Genomic DNA, 19,467 nt, shown 5'->3' with positions numbered 1-19,467 from the left:
GTACGGCCACTGCACTCTATGAAGCAGCATTCCCACCCCTAGGTATTTACCCAAGTGAAATAGAGACCTATTTTCACACAAAAACCTATACGAAAAGGTTCACAGAAGCTTTATTAATAATCATCCAAAACAGGAAGCAACCCAAGTATCCTTCAACTGGGGAATGGATAAACTACCTGTGGTACATCCACATAGGGTAATACTATTCAGCAATTATGAAGGCACCAAATACTGACACATGAAACAACACAGATAAATCTAAAATGTGTCATGCTAAGTGGAAGAAGCCACACTCAAAAGGCTACATACTGTATGATTCCATTTACATAGGAAAAGTGAAACTATGGAACAGAACACAAAGCCGTGGTTGCCAGGGCTGGGGGTGGCTGGAGGCGTTGACTTCCTTGTTATATAACTCAACACATTTATCAAAACTCACAGACTAGATACTAAAAAGCGTAACATTTACTATATACAATTAAACCTTAAAAACGGGAGAAAAAATGAAAAAACAGGGGTTAATAAAGAGGACGTTTTGCATGGAAATAAATAGCAGCAAGTCAAAAAGAACTGACGTGGAATGAGTAGGAGAAAGGAGGTGGGAAGGGGTGAGTGGAGGGGGTCAGGGAACACTTCAGACAGGAAATGCTGCTTCGTCTGCATTTAAAACGATGAACAGGACTTTTCCAGGTGTGCAAAGATGGGGAGGGCATCACAGTCACAGGTGATGTGACTTGCAAAGACACAGATGTGTGGATTAGCAGAGTCTGTATTTTGGAGTGCATTGGGGACAAATAGGGAGACCTGGAATGAAGGTAGCGTGGGGCAGATCGTGAAAGGGCTTATGGGTTGTGCCAGGGAACTTGGAATTTTACAGCTGAATGAGAAGTCACTAATGAATTAGGAAAGTTAAATGGTGTCATTGACTTGTTTTAGAAAGAGTACCCCTGTGGCAGTGTGAAGGGTGAACCGCAGGATAGGAGGGTGGGAAGAAGGCTGGAGGAAGGGAAGCCACTTAAGGTCACCACCACACTCCAGAACTGTGCAGTCCAACAGGTAGCTACTAGCCACACATGGCTACTGAAATGAATCAAAATAAAAAACAATTAAAAATTTTATTCTTCAGCTACAGTAGCGTCATTTTAAGTGCTCCACTGCCACATGTGGCGAATGGCTGCAGTGCTGTGTAATGCAGAATAGGACACCACCATCATTACATAAAGTTCTACGGCAGTGCTAATCCAGAACCTCAACTACGTCATTGGCAATGGCAGTTGGGGGTGGGGTAAGGAGCTGGGGAGGGCCTGACATAGTCAAGTTTCAGATCTGGAAAGCATACCTGGGTAACAACTTGCCTTAGTCTCTCAAGAGTGAAAATGCAGTTGTGCATAAATCAAAATACAATATGAATTTAGGTAAAGCTTGTGATTGTCCACAATGATGGGAGCTGAGAGCCAGGCCCATCAGCCTGCTCTTAGCCATTTAGCACTAGGGAGCACGATATCAGTGGATAACTTGGTGGAAGACTGGATGCTTGTGTCTTCCTTAAACTCTTATGTTGAAACCTAATCCCTAACGTTGTGGGATTAGGAGCTGGTTAGGGCATGGAGCCCCCATGAATGGGATTAATGCCCTTATAAAAGGACCCTGGAGACCTCCCTTCAGCCCTGTGAGAGAATAGCGAGAAGACGAGAAGATGGCTGTCTACCAACAAGGAAGCTGGCCCTCATCAGACATCAGAACTGCTAGAGTTTTGATCTTGCATTCCCAGCCTCCAGAACTGTGAGAAATAAATTTCTGTTGCCTAGATGACAGTCAGTTTATAGTATTCCATCATAGAAGTCTGAATGAACTAAGACACTTGGCCACCAGGTTTTATTGTATTTTAATTTTATCAAGGACTTACTGGAATGTGAGCTATTTTTCATCTTGTTGTTTATATCTAGCAAGTCTCAAAAAAATTCAAATAAAGATTTTTAAGTTGGAATATTCTACCTCATGTTATCTCAACTGCTTTGTGCCAGAAAACCAACCACAGGGCAAAACCTTGTAAGCTGTGTGCTCTTCCTTGCTTCCTGGGAGCTCCTCCTCTTGTGATGAGTCCATAAATGTACACTTTTGTAATGAACAGTTCCCGAACAGAAGGTTTGAGGTGTTTTACCCCTGAAAGCAGATGGGTTCATCAGTTGCCCAACATCTGGGCATGTTTGTGGAGTAAACACTTGCCTGGCTTACAAAACTAAGTCCTGGAAGAGATCAGACTGGAAAATGCAAATAGCAGGCCCTACTATTTAGTTAATTTTTGGGGGCACCATCTACACTTTAGGAATGCCTAATGATCATCACCCAGTAAAGGTGACTGATTAATCAGTAGAAATGATTTCCACCAAATACTGTAAATAGCTTGGGGGGAAAATAATCCAGTTTAAATTTCAAAACTATTGGTGGTCAAATGAATAAATAAAAAGAGCTTTTATCAGGATTTGGTATGGCAGGAAGGAGTTTGGGTAGAAGTACTCCCTGAGTCCTTGGTGATAGCTGGGGGCTCAAAAAGAAATGCTATTTTTCCCAGTCCAAATGGGGAAAATATTTCCTAATAACATTCTTTCAACATAGCTGAAAAATAGTGGTAAATAACATTACTGTGTTCTCTTAACAACTTGCTTTTAAAATGGTTGTAAATGTGGAATAGGCTTTTCTTATGTGGCTGATTGTTGGGAAGAAAGAAGAAAAATAAAATTACAGAGAATCGAATCCAACACGAGTCCCTGAATAGATTATAAAGAAAATGTCTCTGTAAAAGTGACCTACCTGCAGGCTTAGAATTTGTTTGAAGCCCATGGGAGAGTGATAGGCATTTTCCACCAGTAAAGCGTGACCCTGTACAGGAAGTCTGGGCTGTCTTTGCAGATACATGCTCCCTGTACCATCTAGTGAATAACAAGGAGCTGCAGGACATAAGCCCAGAGGGAACAGCTACTGATCACCCACTTACGAGCTTTTAAGACAACCGAATAGCTGAAGGTAAGAAGACATCTACACATTCACCCTCTGCTGCTGCCTGGAGAGTCTTTGAACACCATAATAAAAATCTTCCTGAAAAATGATTCCCTAGTGGGGAAAACTTGTGATTTATGAGCTCCATTCAAACAATAAGAAAAATGATCTAGAGTTTAAAAAAAATGCACTGTGAGCACTCACAGATTTTTTTGGTAGATTGCATTGCTCCTCTTGAGAATAAATAACAATGACGGTGCTTCTCTGTAGATTTATTTTTACAATTTAATGATCTTAAAATTTGTTAGTCCCAACAAATTTACATGCGTCTTTCCATTTTAGTTAATAGATGAATCAAAGTTCAGACACCAGAATATTCAGAGTTTGATGCAATTCTTGTCTGCTTGTCTGCTTACTGGTAGGGCCTAGGCAGCCAGGTTTAAATTTGGGAACAAAACAAATCATGCCCAGGATTGAAACAAATGGAATTTAATCAATGGGTCGTCTTCATTCTGGTTTTAGCTGGGTATGATCCTATAAAGAAGTAATATGATTCAGAACTGAAATGGGTTGCTTTGTTAATTAGGGCTGTGAAATGAATAAATAATTTGAAGTGATGCTTTCTTTTCTAAGAAGCTTGGGATGCTGTCCAAACCCTCCTGTTGAGGACGATATAACTATCGCTGAGGTGGTGCTCACACTGACGGATGGCAATTCCAGGAAGAGTCAGTGCCAAGATGAGGTGAAAAGTGAGCATCTGAGGTTGCCAGCCTGGCCCTTCAGAGGACAAGTGCTTTGCAAGCCAGAGGCTTCCAACTAGAGGGCTGCCCAGAGGTATGGAGACTGCCCGCCCTCCCCCCACCTGATTTCTTAGATGGCTCCCTCATCTAAGCCTTCACCTGGCCCTGAACTGGCTATTGAATCATTTACTCAAGCTGAGAACAACTAATGGGAAATTTGTATTCTGGGACACTGTTCCAGTTCTCCTTTATTATACTGCAATTTCTCATGCTGTACAAGGACCAGCTTGCACACAATTCCTCCTCACAAGTGACCCTCTGTTGCTTTGCCCATACTCAGAGATATGTCTTGCTGCCTTTGAGGAATGGAATGGCTAGGTTCATGTGCAGGGAAAGTAAGAGCAGAGCACATCGCCCTTTTACTGTGATGAGGACAGTGCTGGATCCAGTCCAATCCCATCAATGTAAATTAGGTGACAAATCTTTGAAAATCATGCTGCCAGGAACTGACGGATTCAAAGGGATGTCATCTCTTCTTGCCCTTAAGGAACTTACGATTTATTTAGGGGATGCAAAACAACACATGAAAAGTAAAATGGCAATAATAGATAGTAATAACAGACATAATAGATGGAAGCCAGGGAGCAGTCAACAATGAAGGGGTTTACAGACAAGAATTCCATATAAGAATTAATGAAAACACTTAGGGGAGAAAGGTGAGGGGTCAGGCAAAGTCTGTGAAGAGATTAAGAGATTTTTGAGCTGCTTGCGAGAGATGTTTACTGTGGGTCAGCAGTCTTCACCTCATAGTGTTGCTGTGAAAATGAAATACAGGTAAGATTTCTGGGAGCAAGCTTGATAAAATTTATTGCTGGATAAGAGGAGATATTCCAAGTGGCAGCAGGCAAAATGTGGACACTGGAACAGCAAAACAAAAGCTGTCTTCAGGGCTAAGTAACTAAACCAGCTGTGGTAGAATGGACCCATGAGGAACTGTTGGTAGAAAGTGGCTGTGTCTAGATTACCTAGGGTCTTGGATCTTTGAACTTTACCCTGCAAGTACCGTGTTTCCCCAAAAATAAGACCTAGCTGGATAATCAGCTCTATTGCATCTTTTGGAGCAAAAATTAATATAAGACCCGGTATATATTATATTACGTTATGTTATGTTTATTATATTATATTATATTATATTATTATATTATATTATATCTTACCTGGTCTTATAGTAAAATAAGACCGGGTTTTATATGAATTTTTGCTCCAAAAGATGCATTAGAGCTGATGCATCTGGCTAGATACATTAGTTTGGCTAGGTCTTATTTCCAGGGAAACACGGTAGTTTTATCAGGGGTGCTATGATCAAGGACACATTATAAGAAGATTGGATTGTACATAGAAACGGCTGCTTTTCTTGATTCACTTTGCATCAATAGCCTACCCTAGCTCCTAGCTATCTCTTGAAGCAGAAAGTATTAATAAGTCACACCAATAACCGTGAAAAGACTGATTTGATTTAAAACACGTACGTCAGTGAAGACTATCAACATAATCTTCTCTCTTTTGTACATGTAGATTTTCCAAAAGGTTATGAAGACACTTGCGTATTTTATAGTTTCATGAGTCATATTTAGAAGCTAGATATTTTGGGGGAAAGCTGGCATTTTATGTAATGTCCCCCTACTCCCCGTATTTCTTCTGTTATAAAAGCACTCACATTAACGGTGTGGGTGATACCATCATGCCTCCTGAATAAGCTATGTACGCTCGGCATAAAGCTCAGAGCAAAAGCACTGTGTCCTTGCAGGAATCCACAGCAGAGATTTGTTTAAGGAGTAAGGGAATACTACATGTTACAAAGCTGGTTAAGAACTCTGAAAGGAAACTTGCTTTTGCAAACCAATGAGAAATAGAGAAATGAATGAGACTCACTTTCTAATTCTCATATTCAACTGCATGGGTATGACCTACGTAACTTTCTAGTAATGACTTTTGGGGATAGAACATTGATTTGACCTAAGTTTACAGTGAATTAGAGAAGGTCAAGATGCAGCATCAGCACCAGTTGCACCAATTACCTATGTTTTTAAGATGATCGATGAAAAAAACCTCAATAATGGAGGTCTGGAGAAAATCCACTGCCACAACTTAAAACAATAAAATGAAAGATGAGGTGCTTATTGGTTGCTGATCTTCAGAAGCTTCACTTTAGGGCAAAACTTTATAACTATGGGCCATTAAAATAAGTGTGCCACTGCAGGTTACAGGTGTGCCATGACAGCAGACTGCCTCCTGAGGAGGGTTGGGTGAGGTTTGGGGGTAGAGCCCCCTGGGGAGCTTGCCCTTTGCCTCCAGTAGCTTCACTCATTTTACCTCAGTGTGGTACACAAATGCTATCATTTTTCAAGTGTGCCAGGAAGCGAAAAAAGGGAAGAAAACATTGCCTTAAATTGTCTTAAAAAGGGAGCTGGTTTAGTGTAGTTAAGTGCAGTGCTTGTTTCAGATAATTTCTTGATGGAGTGTGAGATGAACAAAAGAAAGTGTTAGGAGCTATCTTCAAAACGTAATCAAAAATGAAAGTAATACAAGTTTAAAACGATAGCTTAAGCCAATGAAAAATATGACCCAGACCTCAAACTTACCCAAAGCTTTTTACACACACAGACAGAACTAAACTAATACCTTATTTTCCATGCTGATTCATGGCATAAGATATTTTAGAGCTGGAAGAGGCTGTTCAGTCCATTTCCCCTTATATTTTAGATGAGGGGAAGGCATAGGAAGACCATGTAACTTCCTCAAGGGACACAGTAGTTACTGGATAAGTTGGAGTGAGGATCAGGCTTGTTGTCCAAGGCACTTTTTAGTTACTTTAAACCTCCTTGTATTATGGCAGGACCACAGAAACCTCAGCTTCTGGCTTTAATTTGTACCAGCCCTAAGTTCACGTGCGTATGTGAACACCCCTAAGATTGCACAATTGATGGGGTGAGTTTTAGTGGGAAAAATCTTAACCTGCTTCACGGCTTGTTCAGTTTTATTTCATCTTTTCTTAAACTGTCAGGAAAGACCTGCTAGCTAAGGTTTTGAATCTCTAGAATAAGTTTTAAACTCCAAAGCCTACGGACATCACCGAGGTCTTTGCATAGAGAAAATCATCGGGGCATTTCACCAGAGATAAGGGACACTTTCTTAAAACTGGATTGCAGCGGGCCTTAGGAAAAGCCAAGTGACCAAGTCTGTACTCCAACCTGTGCCAGAGAAAGCACATGCATAGAAACAAAGATTTTCAGCACCAGCACAGAGCTGTAAGATTGTTAGGAGGCCAGCAGCGTGCTGACTGGTAATGCGCTTGTAATAAAGACACAGAAAACTGAGGCATCGCTGTTGAATAGATGAATACGAATAAAAGAAAGAAGGGTTAAAGTGATAGTTCCCCTCTGGTTGACAGCTCTGATTGCTGCTATGGCTGCTGTCCTGACTATGTTCTATTCACAGCTTGTTATGGGCCTGCATCTAAGTTTACAAATTCTCCCAACAGGCTGCCAGCCTCCATCACCCATGTCCAAGCTGCCCAAGTACATCTACCCCATAAATTCCAACAAAACCTTCCTGACAAATTACAGAAAAGCAGGTGACTAAGGGTCACTTTTACGTCATCGCTTGTGCCAAAGCCCTTCCTGGGAACGTCTGTTAGGAAAGCAGGAAGCCCCTGTAAGGACAGGTTACAGCTCTGTAATAAAACCTGGATGCCAGGACTCAGACATGAGCTGGGGAGGCCCAAAGCCCAACCTGCCAACCCCACTGCATATGGCCACAGGTACACTTTTATAGAGCAAGTGTTTGATCCACTAGGAGTCAGAAGGCTACGTGAGTCTTTTCATCCTGTGTACACAGGCCTCAGCGAGTGTGACAACAGGTAGTGAACGGCAGCGAATGCCTTGAACTTTCCAAATATACCAAAGTCTCTAGGTTTTGAGAAGCTTCTAACATTGTTTCCAATTTTCTGTTTATCAGTAAGATGGCAATGAACACCTTTGTTTATAAATTTGAATCTTGTTAGGAATTTAAAATGCAATTGCCTGTTATAGTTAACTCTTGTCCTAGGCTCTGATCTGCAAACCACTTTGTTTTTCCCTTGGATCCAATTTTGAGGTCTGAAAAAAATAGTATTTTGGACAATGGGACAAAACGCTCAGGAAGCTTGAGTACTCTCACTTTAAACCAGGAAGGATATTCCTGTACCTCGGATAGAAAGCTTCTAATATCTGTTTATTCCCACACAATAGGTGACCCACTGAGTCACTGGCTTTGGAAGGAAGTAGTATGCTTTTTAATTGCATTAATTGATATAAAGAACATTTCTTCTTAAGTTTTTTTGGAAATAATGTTTTGGAAAAAAAAAAAGTGAGGCTTTGGTAAAAAGCCCGACTAAATGCCAGGCAATAATAAGCCAGAAACCCCCCCTTCCAAGTTCTCAACTGGTTAAACATCTGGCATTGCTGGTAAGTTGTTGCTTGGGCTGAAGAAGCTATGGAAGATCATTCTTTTATTGCCCTCAGGGTGGGGAAGTTTACATTTGGGTTCTTCACCTCTCCTCTCTTCTCTGATATATTCAATAGGGACGTAGGTAATATTTCCAGACACATTCTAACAGGCACAGCTTCAGGTCTGAATTTTGATGTTTCCTGTGACTTTTCTAGTTGATTGGCTAGTGAATTCTGGGGAGACCTCCACCCTGAAACCTCAGCAAGAGCAGGGCTGCCACGGCTCTAACTGCTCCTCTGCTGAGCTGGGCAGCAGGGAGGTGGGGGTGGGGAAGACTGTGCTCCCAGAAGGTCCGCATGTGGGGAGGGGGCGCTGGCTCTCAGAGACACTCACCCGCTGCCCAGATTTAGCTGCTCTGGCCTATGACTGAACTGATAGCCAGTGTGAACTCTGCGCTAGCCAAGAAGAGTGAGCTGATGGAATGCAAAGACAATTCCTAGCAGGGATGGTGGTCTAGACCGCAACAGTGACACATTTAGTACTTACTCTGAGCCAGTGCTGTTCTAAGTACTTCCATGTACTCATTCATTCAATCCTCACAGCAACCCTACGACACAGGTATTAAAATGATCTTCTCTTTGCAGCTGAGGAAACTGATGCCCAACGAGGTCATGTAACTGCCTCAAGGTCACATAGCTAGTAAACGATTGAGCCAGGTTTCAAATCCAGGCCGTAGATTTTGGCACCTGGGCTGTCAACCATGTCACTACCTAATGGTGACGGTGTGCCTACCAAAGGCATACTAGCACTCTGTCCGCCAATGATAAGTCTTCCGTAAGCATGAGAAAAATCACGAATGTGTTCGAGGACCTTGGGCCGAGTGGAAGACACTAAGAGAAAAGTGACAGAGCTCTGGGAATGACTGTGACGCTTGAGAACCTGATACTCTCATGTTCTCGCAGCCTCAGAGAGCCCAAGAACCCTGGATATTCTGACGGTGGAGGAAGTGTGGCACAAGGATATGGCTCTTTATCATTCATGAGGCACCTAGCATTTCTTTTCAAAATTATGAGTTCAAAATTATTACAGAAGTTAAGCATGAAACAGAATCAGGTTCAGAAACCTTTTAGGTGCATATTGCAAATTACATACTGTAAACTCCACATGCCATCAGTGTAATAGCTGTTCTTCCCACAGAACATGGGGGTAACTTGCATTTCAAACTCCTTAAATTGAAAAGAAATAAATATGTGAAAAAAGGAGTCAGGAGGCATCATGAACTCTAGAATGTATTTCCAATCTCCAGGGTGATGTAAAATAATACCATTTTGAAAATGGTTATAATTACTGTTAGAGGTCAGTCCAATGTCACTTGTTAGGAAGAAAAAATTCACATGTTAATTATAAGTATTTGCACCTGTTGTTTTCCAAATCTACCCATGCATAGATTTTATTTGCAGTAGAAAAAGTGTTTGTGGTTTCTTTCTGTAGTAAATGCATGCATGTACACACACACACACACACACATTCTCCTATATGTTTACCAATAATGCTGTCACACTTCAAACAGAGCTGAGACCTTAAATACATGCTTAACACTTTCATCATGGTGGTACACTTTTATTTTTATTCCAGTCCTTTAGGTATCCTGCCCCAGTGAACAATTTGACTGACTGGAAGAGTCACAAAAGCTCTCTGTGAACATTTTCTCCAAATGTAAATAATTATTGGAAGGCTGTTGATATAATTCATGAAAATCTTTAGTCTTATGTCCTTTTAATCTTGGTGAATCCATCTTACTGACAGAATTCTGCTTTTGCTCTATGCTTAAAGATTGGATTTATTTCTTCAGCGTATCATGAAGAAAAAGAGAAATGAAATTGTACTTTCAGATGGAGGTAATTTAGCTTCTGCACATATTCACCGAGGTTTAACGCTTCTATAGTTTTCACTCTTGAATTTGTCAAAGCTAAAGCTAACCAGGGCAATTCTCTCCATTTAGTTCAGGTGGTGTTTTGATAACATTAAGTTTATCATGAAAAGTTCTTATTCATTCTAATAATTTGATTTCTTGAGTATTGTTTGACACACACACCTCCCTCCCACACCATGGGTTAGAAACAACCACAATTTATAAGAATTTTAGGACCACAACATGACTCCATTATTTTTTTCTCTTAATGCTCTCAATTCTGGTGTTTCTATCCACAATGTTTTGAGCTAAATGACGTCAACATGAGAAATGAACAAGTTTTCCTATCACCTCCTTTGTCCTACTGCTTGCTGGCTGCTCAGTGACTTCTGGAATAGTACACTGAAAAGAAAACTGCCCAGGAAGGCTGAGTATCAACAAAGATGAATGAGTGGAAGGGAAACATGACCTCTGACTGTCACCTGTTGTGCAGACTCACAGAACCTTAGATTTGGAGGAACCCAGGAAGTGACGTCCTCTGCTTCTCCCCTACGCACTGCTACTACCTTAGAGGAAGGTGCCGTTACCTCTGGACCCACAGGGCTGTTTTAATGGCCTCCTAACTGTGTTTTGTGCTTCCACATTTGCTCTCCTCCCTAAATTTCATTTCCCACAAGCAGATGGACTCATCTTTTAAAAATAAGTCAGATTTCTCTCTACTGATTGGAGCCCTCCAATGGTTCCAATGGATTTAGACTACAGTCCAGACTGCTTCCCAGGGGCACACGAAGCCCTGCAGTCTTGTGCCTGCCAAGTCCTCTGTCTTGGTCTCATGCCACCCTCCTGTTCACTGTACCACAGCTGCACCGGGCTTCTGTGTATTTATTTCTTCAGTGCTGAGCGCCTTCCCACCACAAGGCTTCTGCCTGGACATCTTTCCCCCCAGATCCTTTGCAGATCTGGCTCCATTCTGTTGAACAGGAACACTCCTTCCCTCACACCAACTCCCGTTTCACTTTGTTTTATATTCTTTCCAGTTTAAAATGAATGAGGAGTTTTTATGGGGGTGTGGGGTTGGGGAATGTTAGTTGTGATCATGCATTCTTCCTGAGCTGACGGTCAGCAACATTTGGCTTATGAGGGGTTAAGGATGGCTTCTTTGTGCCCAGGGCCACAGACTCTCAGGCTCACACAACAGTCCTCTGACCTCCTTGTCCAGTAGGCCCACCACCAGAACAAATAAAACAAGACCTCTTATTCAAAGGCAGGCGAAGCAGTCACTTACTTATTGTGGATCCAGACTCAGGCCTGTTCAGGGAGCTGATGATGACGAAGCCAAAGCCTTCGTTCTCTTTGCGATGAATGACCACGTCACTGGTCTGCAGGCTGTGGGAGGCGAAGCCTTCAGGGGGGGAGGCACTGCTACTGGGGGCAGCATGGTTGCTGTTGGTGTAGGTGGCGTAGTCACTGCGTGGAGAGCTGTGGTGGGTTGATACTGAGCCTGGACTCCTCCCATTCTCTGGGCAGGGCTCCCCTAGAAACCACATCATACACAGGCACTCGATTAATTAGTGAGGGTCTTGCCGAGTGCCTCCTGTATACGAGGCACCAGCATTGTTACAAGACTGGTTGACTGGCTTATATTCCCCCAGATGAGCAGAACATATGCAGGGCTACAATCCTAGCTATGGATGCCCCAGGGCTTCACCCCCTTCCCTCCTTCATAGCAAATACAGGTAAAACCCCTCATCAACTTCCTCTATGCTCTTATTGGTGTGTATTTTCCTCTTGTTAAGACTGCAAACCCCAAGACAATGCCTAGTTTTAGATATCTAGTTTTAGATATCAAGTTTGCTGGTTGCATAATGATAATTGATCAAAAGGGATCATAAAATAAGTGGACAGAATCTCAAACTGTACTATACATAAGAATTATTTAAAGAACTTATAAGAGTTCTTTAACTCATCTTTAGGGTTCACCCATGGGAAGTTTTTTTCAGTAGATATAGGGAAGACTGGGCACAGGAATCTGGATGAGATTTCAAGGCCACACTTTGAGAAATGCTGCTATAGAAGTCTTGTACAGGGACTAATACCCCAGGGATATCCCCACAAAGTGACTTATTATAATTTTACTAAAGAGCCTGGGAGTGTTGGTAGGTAACACCCTTCTTAAAGTAGTTTGCTCACTCTAGGATCAAATCTAACACTGATATCAGTCTAAGGAATGATGAATTTTGAATCATTAAAGGAGGTATTGGAGACCTTGCTCATTTGCATTCTGTATTATTACAAAATATACTCCATTATCAACCAGATACACCAAACCACTATTTCCACAAGAAAGCAGGCATATTTACAGGGAAAAGTGTTAGATATTTGGCAGCCAAGACATGCTAGTTTTTGAAATAAAAGTTGGTGTGTTATCCAGAAAGACTTTTGTCATTTTAATTTAATACTTACCGTGTTTCCCTGAAAATAACCTAACCAGACCATCAATTCTAATGCATCTTTTGGAGCAAAAATTAATATAAGACCCAGTATTATATTATTTTATATTACATTACATTATATTATATTATATTATATTATATTATATTATATTATATTATACTGGGTCTTACATTATAGTAAAATAAGACTGGGTCTTATACTAAATTTTGCTCCAAAAGACGCATTAGAGCTGATGGTCCAGTGAGGTCTTATTTTTGGAGAAACACGGTAGGTTTTTGTATTTTGATTCAAAGAACTGAAGTGGGCACCTAGACTACTGTAATTGGAAATAAGACCGTTTCAGCTCCATCTTACAATTTAATTAGTGTATTCAAAAGATTTTTACGGAACAGAGGAATAGTAAGATGGAAAAGCATCACAATTAATAATTCCTTTTTGGGTCTCTGGATATGGTCTACTAGAAGATGAGAAATCTGGAAACTGTCTCATATAACAAGTTAAAAATAATTAGCAAAAGTTCCAGTGAAGGCTCTTAACTTTATAAGCTGCAATTCTACTCTGAAATGAAAAAGTCAGGAAGAAAGAACACAGATTACAAGAGAAGTTCTTTTACACTGATACCTAAAGGAAAAGGAACTGCATTTATTCATATATCCAGATTGAAAATGACCTTACAAAAAAATATTCATTCCTTGTTTGTAATTACTGAATGAATAGATCCAGGCTGCTGCTTATCATTTGGTAAATTCGATTATTTCTAGATTTAATTAATCAGGTTTTAATAAAGGAAAACAAATGGACGCTTTTCATTTGCAAGAAATGTACTAAGGTCATAAAAGAACAAAATGTCAGTGTCAAAGACTTCTCCTCTTTTTTACCAGAATTAGAACTGCCTGTAAAATGTACCCTCTCTGCTCAAAAACATCATCCAAAGACAAGCTGTTATTGTCTTGGTGAAGCACATGTCCTTTATCAGTCCTTCTGCGAGTTGGAAATAAAGTGATTAGAGATAGTCAGGGAGAAGAAAAACAAACAATTATTATGCTGCAACACTAAATTGAAAATCTCCCCGAGTTACTGGACCAAATCAGTAACTAAATGTCATAGGCAGTGACAAGAGAGATCTTATTTTCTGGTTGTCATATTTTAGGGGGTTGAGGGGGTTGTCAGTAAAGCAGCAACAAAGAAAAATTATCTGTCTTTGCAATAAATGGCTGGGAGTGGCTGCGCCACAGGTCCTAGAGGGAGAAAGAATCATAACTAAGCCAATGTGAGTGGTTCTGGATGAGGCAGAGAGTCAGACACATTATCAGGATACTTTCCTATTGCTTTGGACTTCTCTTTCAACCTCGAGAACAAAGGTCTTTGTCCTTAACAGCATGAGCACATTGAAAAATAGGGAGTTGAAATGACTTCTGAGGACGGACTTCGGACTTCGAGGGACTGCATTGACTCGACATCATTTATCTACTCAGCTGGCCCTAGGTCCAACTGAGACCATCCTCCCTCCAGCAACCTTCCTGGTGTAGGACATGAACATCACTGTTTTAGAATAAAATAGTAAAATGTCACAAAGTGACTAAATACCATGTGCATTTTTTTTCCCATTTACTAATTTCCAGCATCCCTGACTCATGCCTTTGGCTTACACGCAAATAAATGGGTGTACAGAATTCACTTAGCATCTACTCGTCAGATAATTTTCAGGTTCAGCTTCCGTTTTCCCCCTCCACGTCATACTCACAATCATCACTGTGTTGACTGGGAGAGGGTCTCTCTTTGGGAACAGGACTCATTGACAACGCCCCACAGGTGAGATGGTTTTGACTAGAACAGTCAACTACTGGTCAGGGGCTGCTCCCGGCCAACAGACTCATCTATTATTCCTGCACAGTGTTGGCCCATACTTTGTTCAATAATTGCTAAAATTAATTGTCAGTGGTTTTAAATGGGGGAGATTTTACTGAAATATGGATTCCAGTTTCTCTTGAAATATTTGGTAATGATCAGCTGGAGCTGGGCACTGGCTGCTTCCTTGACTGGGTATGCAGTTTACAGACCACCACAGTTCCAACCATTCCCAATGTCTCTTGCAAATTCCTGACTTACTCATTTACCTGTAGAGTGAGGAGTATGCAGGGTCAAAGGGACTTGTTCAACTGGAGCCCTTCTAGTCACACGCTGGGGACCAGGACTCTAGGATTCTGTCACCAAACAGACCTTGCCTGCTTCCAGGGTGTGCCTGGGCCTCTTCTTAGGCCTGTCCCCAAGGATGACAGCACTGAGGATGCACTTGTCTTGTCCTGAAATACAGCTGAGGCAGTGGAGTGTGTGCCTGGACAGCGCTCCGACATGCCGGCTGGAGTGTCGACATGCACGTGCAGCGTCAGGGTGCCTGAAGGGGGTACAGGAGCAGCTCACAGCCTGTGGCCCTGCCAGTGTCAGGGGCTGGCCCGCCTGCTGGCATGTGAGTTTGTACACTCCTGGTTAATTCTCATCAAGGCAGACAACTTATTTAAATGGGTGACATGCTTATAGACAAAGAATGACGGAATGCATTTAGAATTGACAAAAAGTATAGTAACCAGGACCAGGCAATCCACTGGCTCCCAAAACACGGGCTAAACTTTTCACCTAGCTGCCAAGAAAACCTTCCCTTTCTCGGCGTTAGGCCAGGAATTAGACGTCCTCTTAGAGAAAAGATGCTGATAGCTTCAAGACGGACTCTAATGTGTTCTGATTAAGTCATACAACTTTCACCTGAGTTCTAGATTTATACTGTAGGAAGTTCCTCAGAGACACCCTTCTCCCAGGTAAATAGAATGTATTCAAAATGTGTCATTAGGTTGAACATCTCAAAACTGAGCTACTAAACGTATAAATATTTATACTTTCAGTGCAATAAGTAAAGGCACTCTTCTACTATCCTTGGGCAAAAAACACACAATTAAATATCGGAGCTGGTGGCATGGATAAGATATCTCTCAAAACTAGTTTTAGGTACAAGATCTGTGATAAAATTATCGTTAAATTGGATGCACTATTAGGTATTTTCTTCCTTTACTCCACAATTTCTTATTTTTGAGTATCTAGCTTGCCACTGCCTAATTGAAAATATTGCCTTTCTATCTTCAGTGTGTAATCTTTTTGTATATTTTAATCTTTGGAGCAGGTTTTGGTGTTATTTTAGTTTTTGCCCAATGTCACTAATAGGTCTGTATCTCTCATAATGCATGCGGGTTTTTTTGTGTGTTATTTTTTGAGCATCAACCAGGAAGCCAGTGCTCAATGCCTTCCTAGGTGGGAGGGACATTTGAACAAGCCGAGCAAGCATAAGGCTGACAGGTATGATCTCCGTGACTGCCCGTCTTCCCAGCTCTTTCTCCATAACATCGCTCCTTTGTGCAGGAAGGTGGCACCGCTGCCCCTTTCTCGCTCATCTTCTGTTCTCTTCACAGCTGATTGCTCACTTCCCTTCGGCTTTTAACCACCTCATCCTAAGCCAGGCTTGCACCTCCCACTGCCTTTGCTTAGGAAAGCATAATAATAATGATAACAACAACCTTTGAAAAGGCATCTCTGCTGTCACATCCATTTGTAGTTATCCCTTCTCACTGTTGGAGAAGTGGCCACTAGGAGAAAAGGATGTCTTCCTATGCCTTTTTAGAAATCTGTTTTATCCTATTTCTAGGCATTTACTTTACTATCAAAGTATCTTGCTGAACTTAATCATTTTCAATGCTGTGAAGCTTTCAAGGAATAGTGGGTTGAATTAACCTGGAGACATTCCTGGTGAGCAGGGGCAGTCTGCAGCAGAACATTTTCAAAAATTAAATGCACTTGAAATGCACTTGAACGCCTACATGAGCCGAGTCGGTAAGAACTGCAGCAAAGAGCACCTTCACGGAAGTCACATGATCTACAAATTGCAAGAATACATTTTTGCAGCAGTTGGCCTACACTCCAATAGCTTGGGTTGATTAGAACAAAACGTAATTTGCAATAATCAGCTGGTGGCAAGGGGAGCGTGAGATTATGTGGATGCATTTGTTTGGCACTTTGTAGTGTAGTTCCTTGTAAATCAGGTATCTTTTTAATTTATCTTAGGGTTACAGAACACATAGCACAGCAAACTTTTTATTGAAAATCACTCTGTAGGGAGAGAGACAGTTAAATGTTAACCAAGAAAACACTATCTTCCTTCTGGCATCTCGCCCAAGGATAAGGCATAATTCAAGGTGTTTCATTTCTTTGGGTCAAGTGGTATGCCAAGAATTTCTTAAGATGAATGGCACCTCTTAGCAAAACCTCCATATGATACATGATATATAGCCATCTCTGTTGGTGAGGGCTGACAATTCTTCTGACTTGCCCTTTTAAATGGCTGCCCTTGTTCCAAGTCTAGTCTCTAGAAGACTTGACAGGAAAAACATTTTTTGTTTGACTAATAAACCGTATCCTCTCGAGTCATTGATAGGCTATGCTTAGCAAGCGGTCTCCTTTTCTGATTCAAATACAGTATGATAATAACACATAGGAAGGACACCCCACGTTTGGGGACGACATTTGCTAAAGGTTGGTCTTTGAATTCCCCAGGAGTGGGGATGGTGGCAGAGTGAGGAGGAGGGCTAAACGGACTAAAAAATGAGCACTGGCCCGGGAGATAAGTCTCTGCATCATCACTGGGTCACCGCAGACTACTGGGCAAGCTACGGTAACTCTGGGCCTCAGTTTCCTCATCTGTAACACGAGGGAGCTGAAGCTGCCCAGGTCTCTCCTAATTCTAACATTCATCATTCTGTATTTGGGGCAGTCAGGGGCTGAGGAAAGAGAGGCCACTGGGGCAGATAGTAGCAGCAGGACATCGTTGGTGAGTCACAGAGTGAGGTTTGGGACTGTATTCTTAATGTCACCGAGTGCTCAGACTATAAAAAGTAGTGTGATGCTTGTAGCAGACATGTTCCTTAAAATCTAAGTCTTTTTTGAGGGATTGAGATGGTAAAGAGAGAAATTGAATCCTATTATGACTATGAGGGCTGATTTTTAAAAGTATGTCTTTGTTGGATTCTTTTATGAAGTTGGGGAAATGGATACAAAGGGAATAATTACTTCTAATTTATCTGTTTCCTAAGTTTGGAGTTAGGTGAATTGTGTTTCCTCAGAGTGATGTACAGCTCTATCTCTCTAAATTAGGGTAATAGTTTTACTGTTACCTTTTATCAAGCGCTACAGTGGAAACTAATTTTCCATCCTTGTTGCCTTATTATGGCATCAAAATGTGTTCTTAGTTTGTAAACATGATGAGGAATATTTTCAAAAGCCAATTTTTTAATACCATAATGTATATGTACATTATTATAACTAGCATCTACCAAACAGCAAAGAGCATACACATCTCAAATCAGCCCCAGGCTTTGTAGAAAATTTAATGACTACATTGACAAGGCAGGCCATGAAGACTGCTTGTAATTCTACTAGTGGGGTGAAAATCCCCACTTTCAAAATCAGTTACATTTGGAATATCTGGGTTAGTTTTTTTCCTCATATAATATAGAAACTAATTTAAAATTTTGTTTCAAGTGTCTTTGGCATGTCTCACGAAAGCATCTCATCACCCAAGCTCCAACCTTGCTGCTGGCTCGCGTTACATACCTCCACAAACCACCTTTCTTCGCACCGTGAGGTTGACCTGCCCGTTCCGGGCTGCGTGGTGCATAAGATCGATGACATAGCGGTGGGTCTTGCCAGCCACTGGGATCCCATCCACATAGACAAGCTCGTCTCCTGGGTGTAGGCGACCATCTCTGTCAGCTGAGCCCATGGCAATGACCGCTCCAATCAAAATCTAGAAAAGCAGTGAGAAGGAAAGGACATATGCATTTCAAACTTTATATATATATACATATATAAATTTAGTGGGAGATGTTATTCTCACAGTTTACCTCTTTCCCCAAACATGAGCATGTACTTCAAAAATGAAAAATAAGAGGCTGAAGGGACGCCCTTCCTCCTCTCCTAGGTTGCTATCTCCTTCTAGAGAATAAGTTTGGAACTCACTGCTGATGGTCATAAAGTTTGGGGGACACTTGCTACCTGGCTCATATATTACCACCCTTAAGAAAATTCTAAACCCAAATAATCTAATGCTACATATTGGCCACAACACATGGACTCTGAACTGAAACAAGTTGGGGGTTGAACCCTGGCTTCACTTCTTATTTGTCTAGCCCTGGGCAAGGCTTAACCTCTGTGAGCCTCAGTTTATAGAGGTATTGGGAGAATTGAGTGAAATAATGTATGTGAGCCATTTAACTTTGCTTATGGCATATAGTGAGGGCTTGAAAAATGTCAGGGGAAAGTAGCTGCTGCACATTACTCAACTCTGAAAAAGGTTCCTAGTGTTTTTTTGTTTTTGGTTTGTTTGCCTGTAGGTTTTGTTTTGTTTTGCTTTGCTTTGCTTTGAATAGCTTAACGTAAGGAGAAAATAAAACAAAGCAAAATTCATGGTAGGCTTTTCCTGGCTAGTTGACTTAATTAAAAAATCTCAGTCAAATCTCTAGATTTTAGCTTCATTCCTTTAATACTTCCTTAGCGTACCATCCTCTGCACTAAGGACATTCCCAGTTCTGCCTGTCCACTGAAATGCTTTTGCTGTGTAGGTGGGCACCATAGAAGGAAATGAGCATGTATACATGTGGGAAATATGTGTACTGTTATAATTCCCTGAACAAGGAACTGTGATGAAAGGTATAACATAAGGTTTCCCATTTCCCATTAGAAACACTCAATTCAGTGTCCATCAGTAAAGCTTCTTTTCTTTATCAAAGACCACAGTACTTAAAATTTTAATTTTGCTGTTTAACCTATAAACAATTT

At 41.3% G+C, this 19,467-nt stretch overlaps 1 protein-coding gene across 4 annotated transcripts in view; it reads right to left on the bottom strand.

Moving 5' to 3' along the window:
* The window catches only part of MAGI2 (membrane associated guanylate kinase, WW and PDZ domain containing 2), a 1,330,546-nt gene that overhangs the window by 118,383 nt on the left and 1,192,696 nt on the right, over nt 1-19,467 (bottom strand). For all 4 annotated transcript variants that reach the window (XM_081079965.1, XM_081079966.1, XM_081079968.1 and 1 more), the window contains 2 exons: nt 18,244-18,436; nt 11,423-11,671 (listed from right to left, as the gene is read on the bottom strand). In XM_081079965.1, the coding sequence (XP_080936091.1) occupies nt 11,423-11,671; nt 18,244-18,436 (442 nt within the window). The remainder of the gene's footprint in view (nt 1-11,422; nt 11,672-18,243; nt 18,437-19,467) is intronic.

This window comes from Rhinolophus hipposideros (genome assembly GCF_964194185.1).
Source record: "Rhinolophus hipposideros genome assembly, chromosome: 18".
Lineage (NCBI taxonomy): Eukaryota > Metazoa > Chordata > Mammalia > Chiroptera > Rhinolophidae > Rhinolophus > Rhinolophus hipposideros.
Note: the sequence above shows the minus strand (reverse complement) of the source record. Positions and strands in the feature narration are given on the sequence as shown.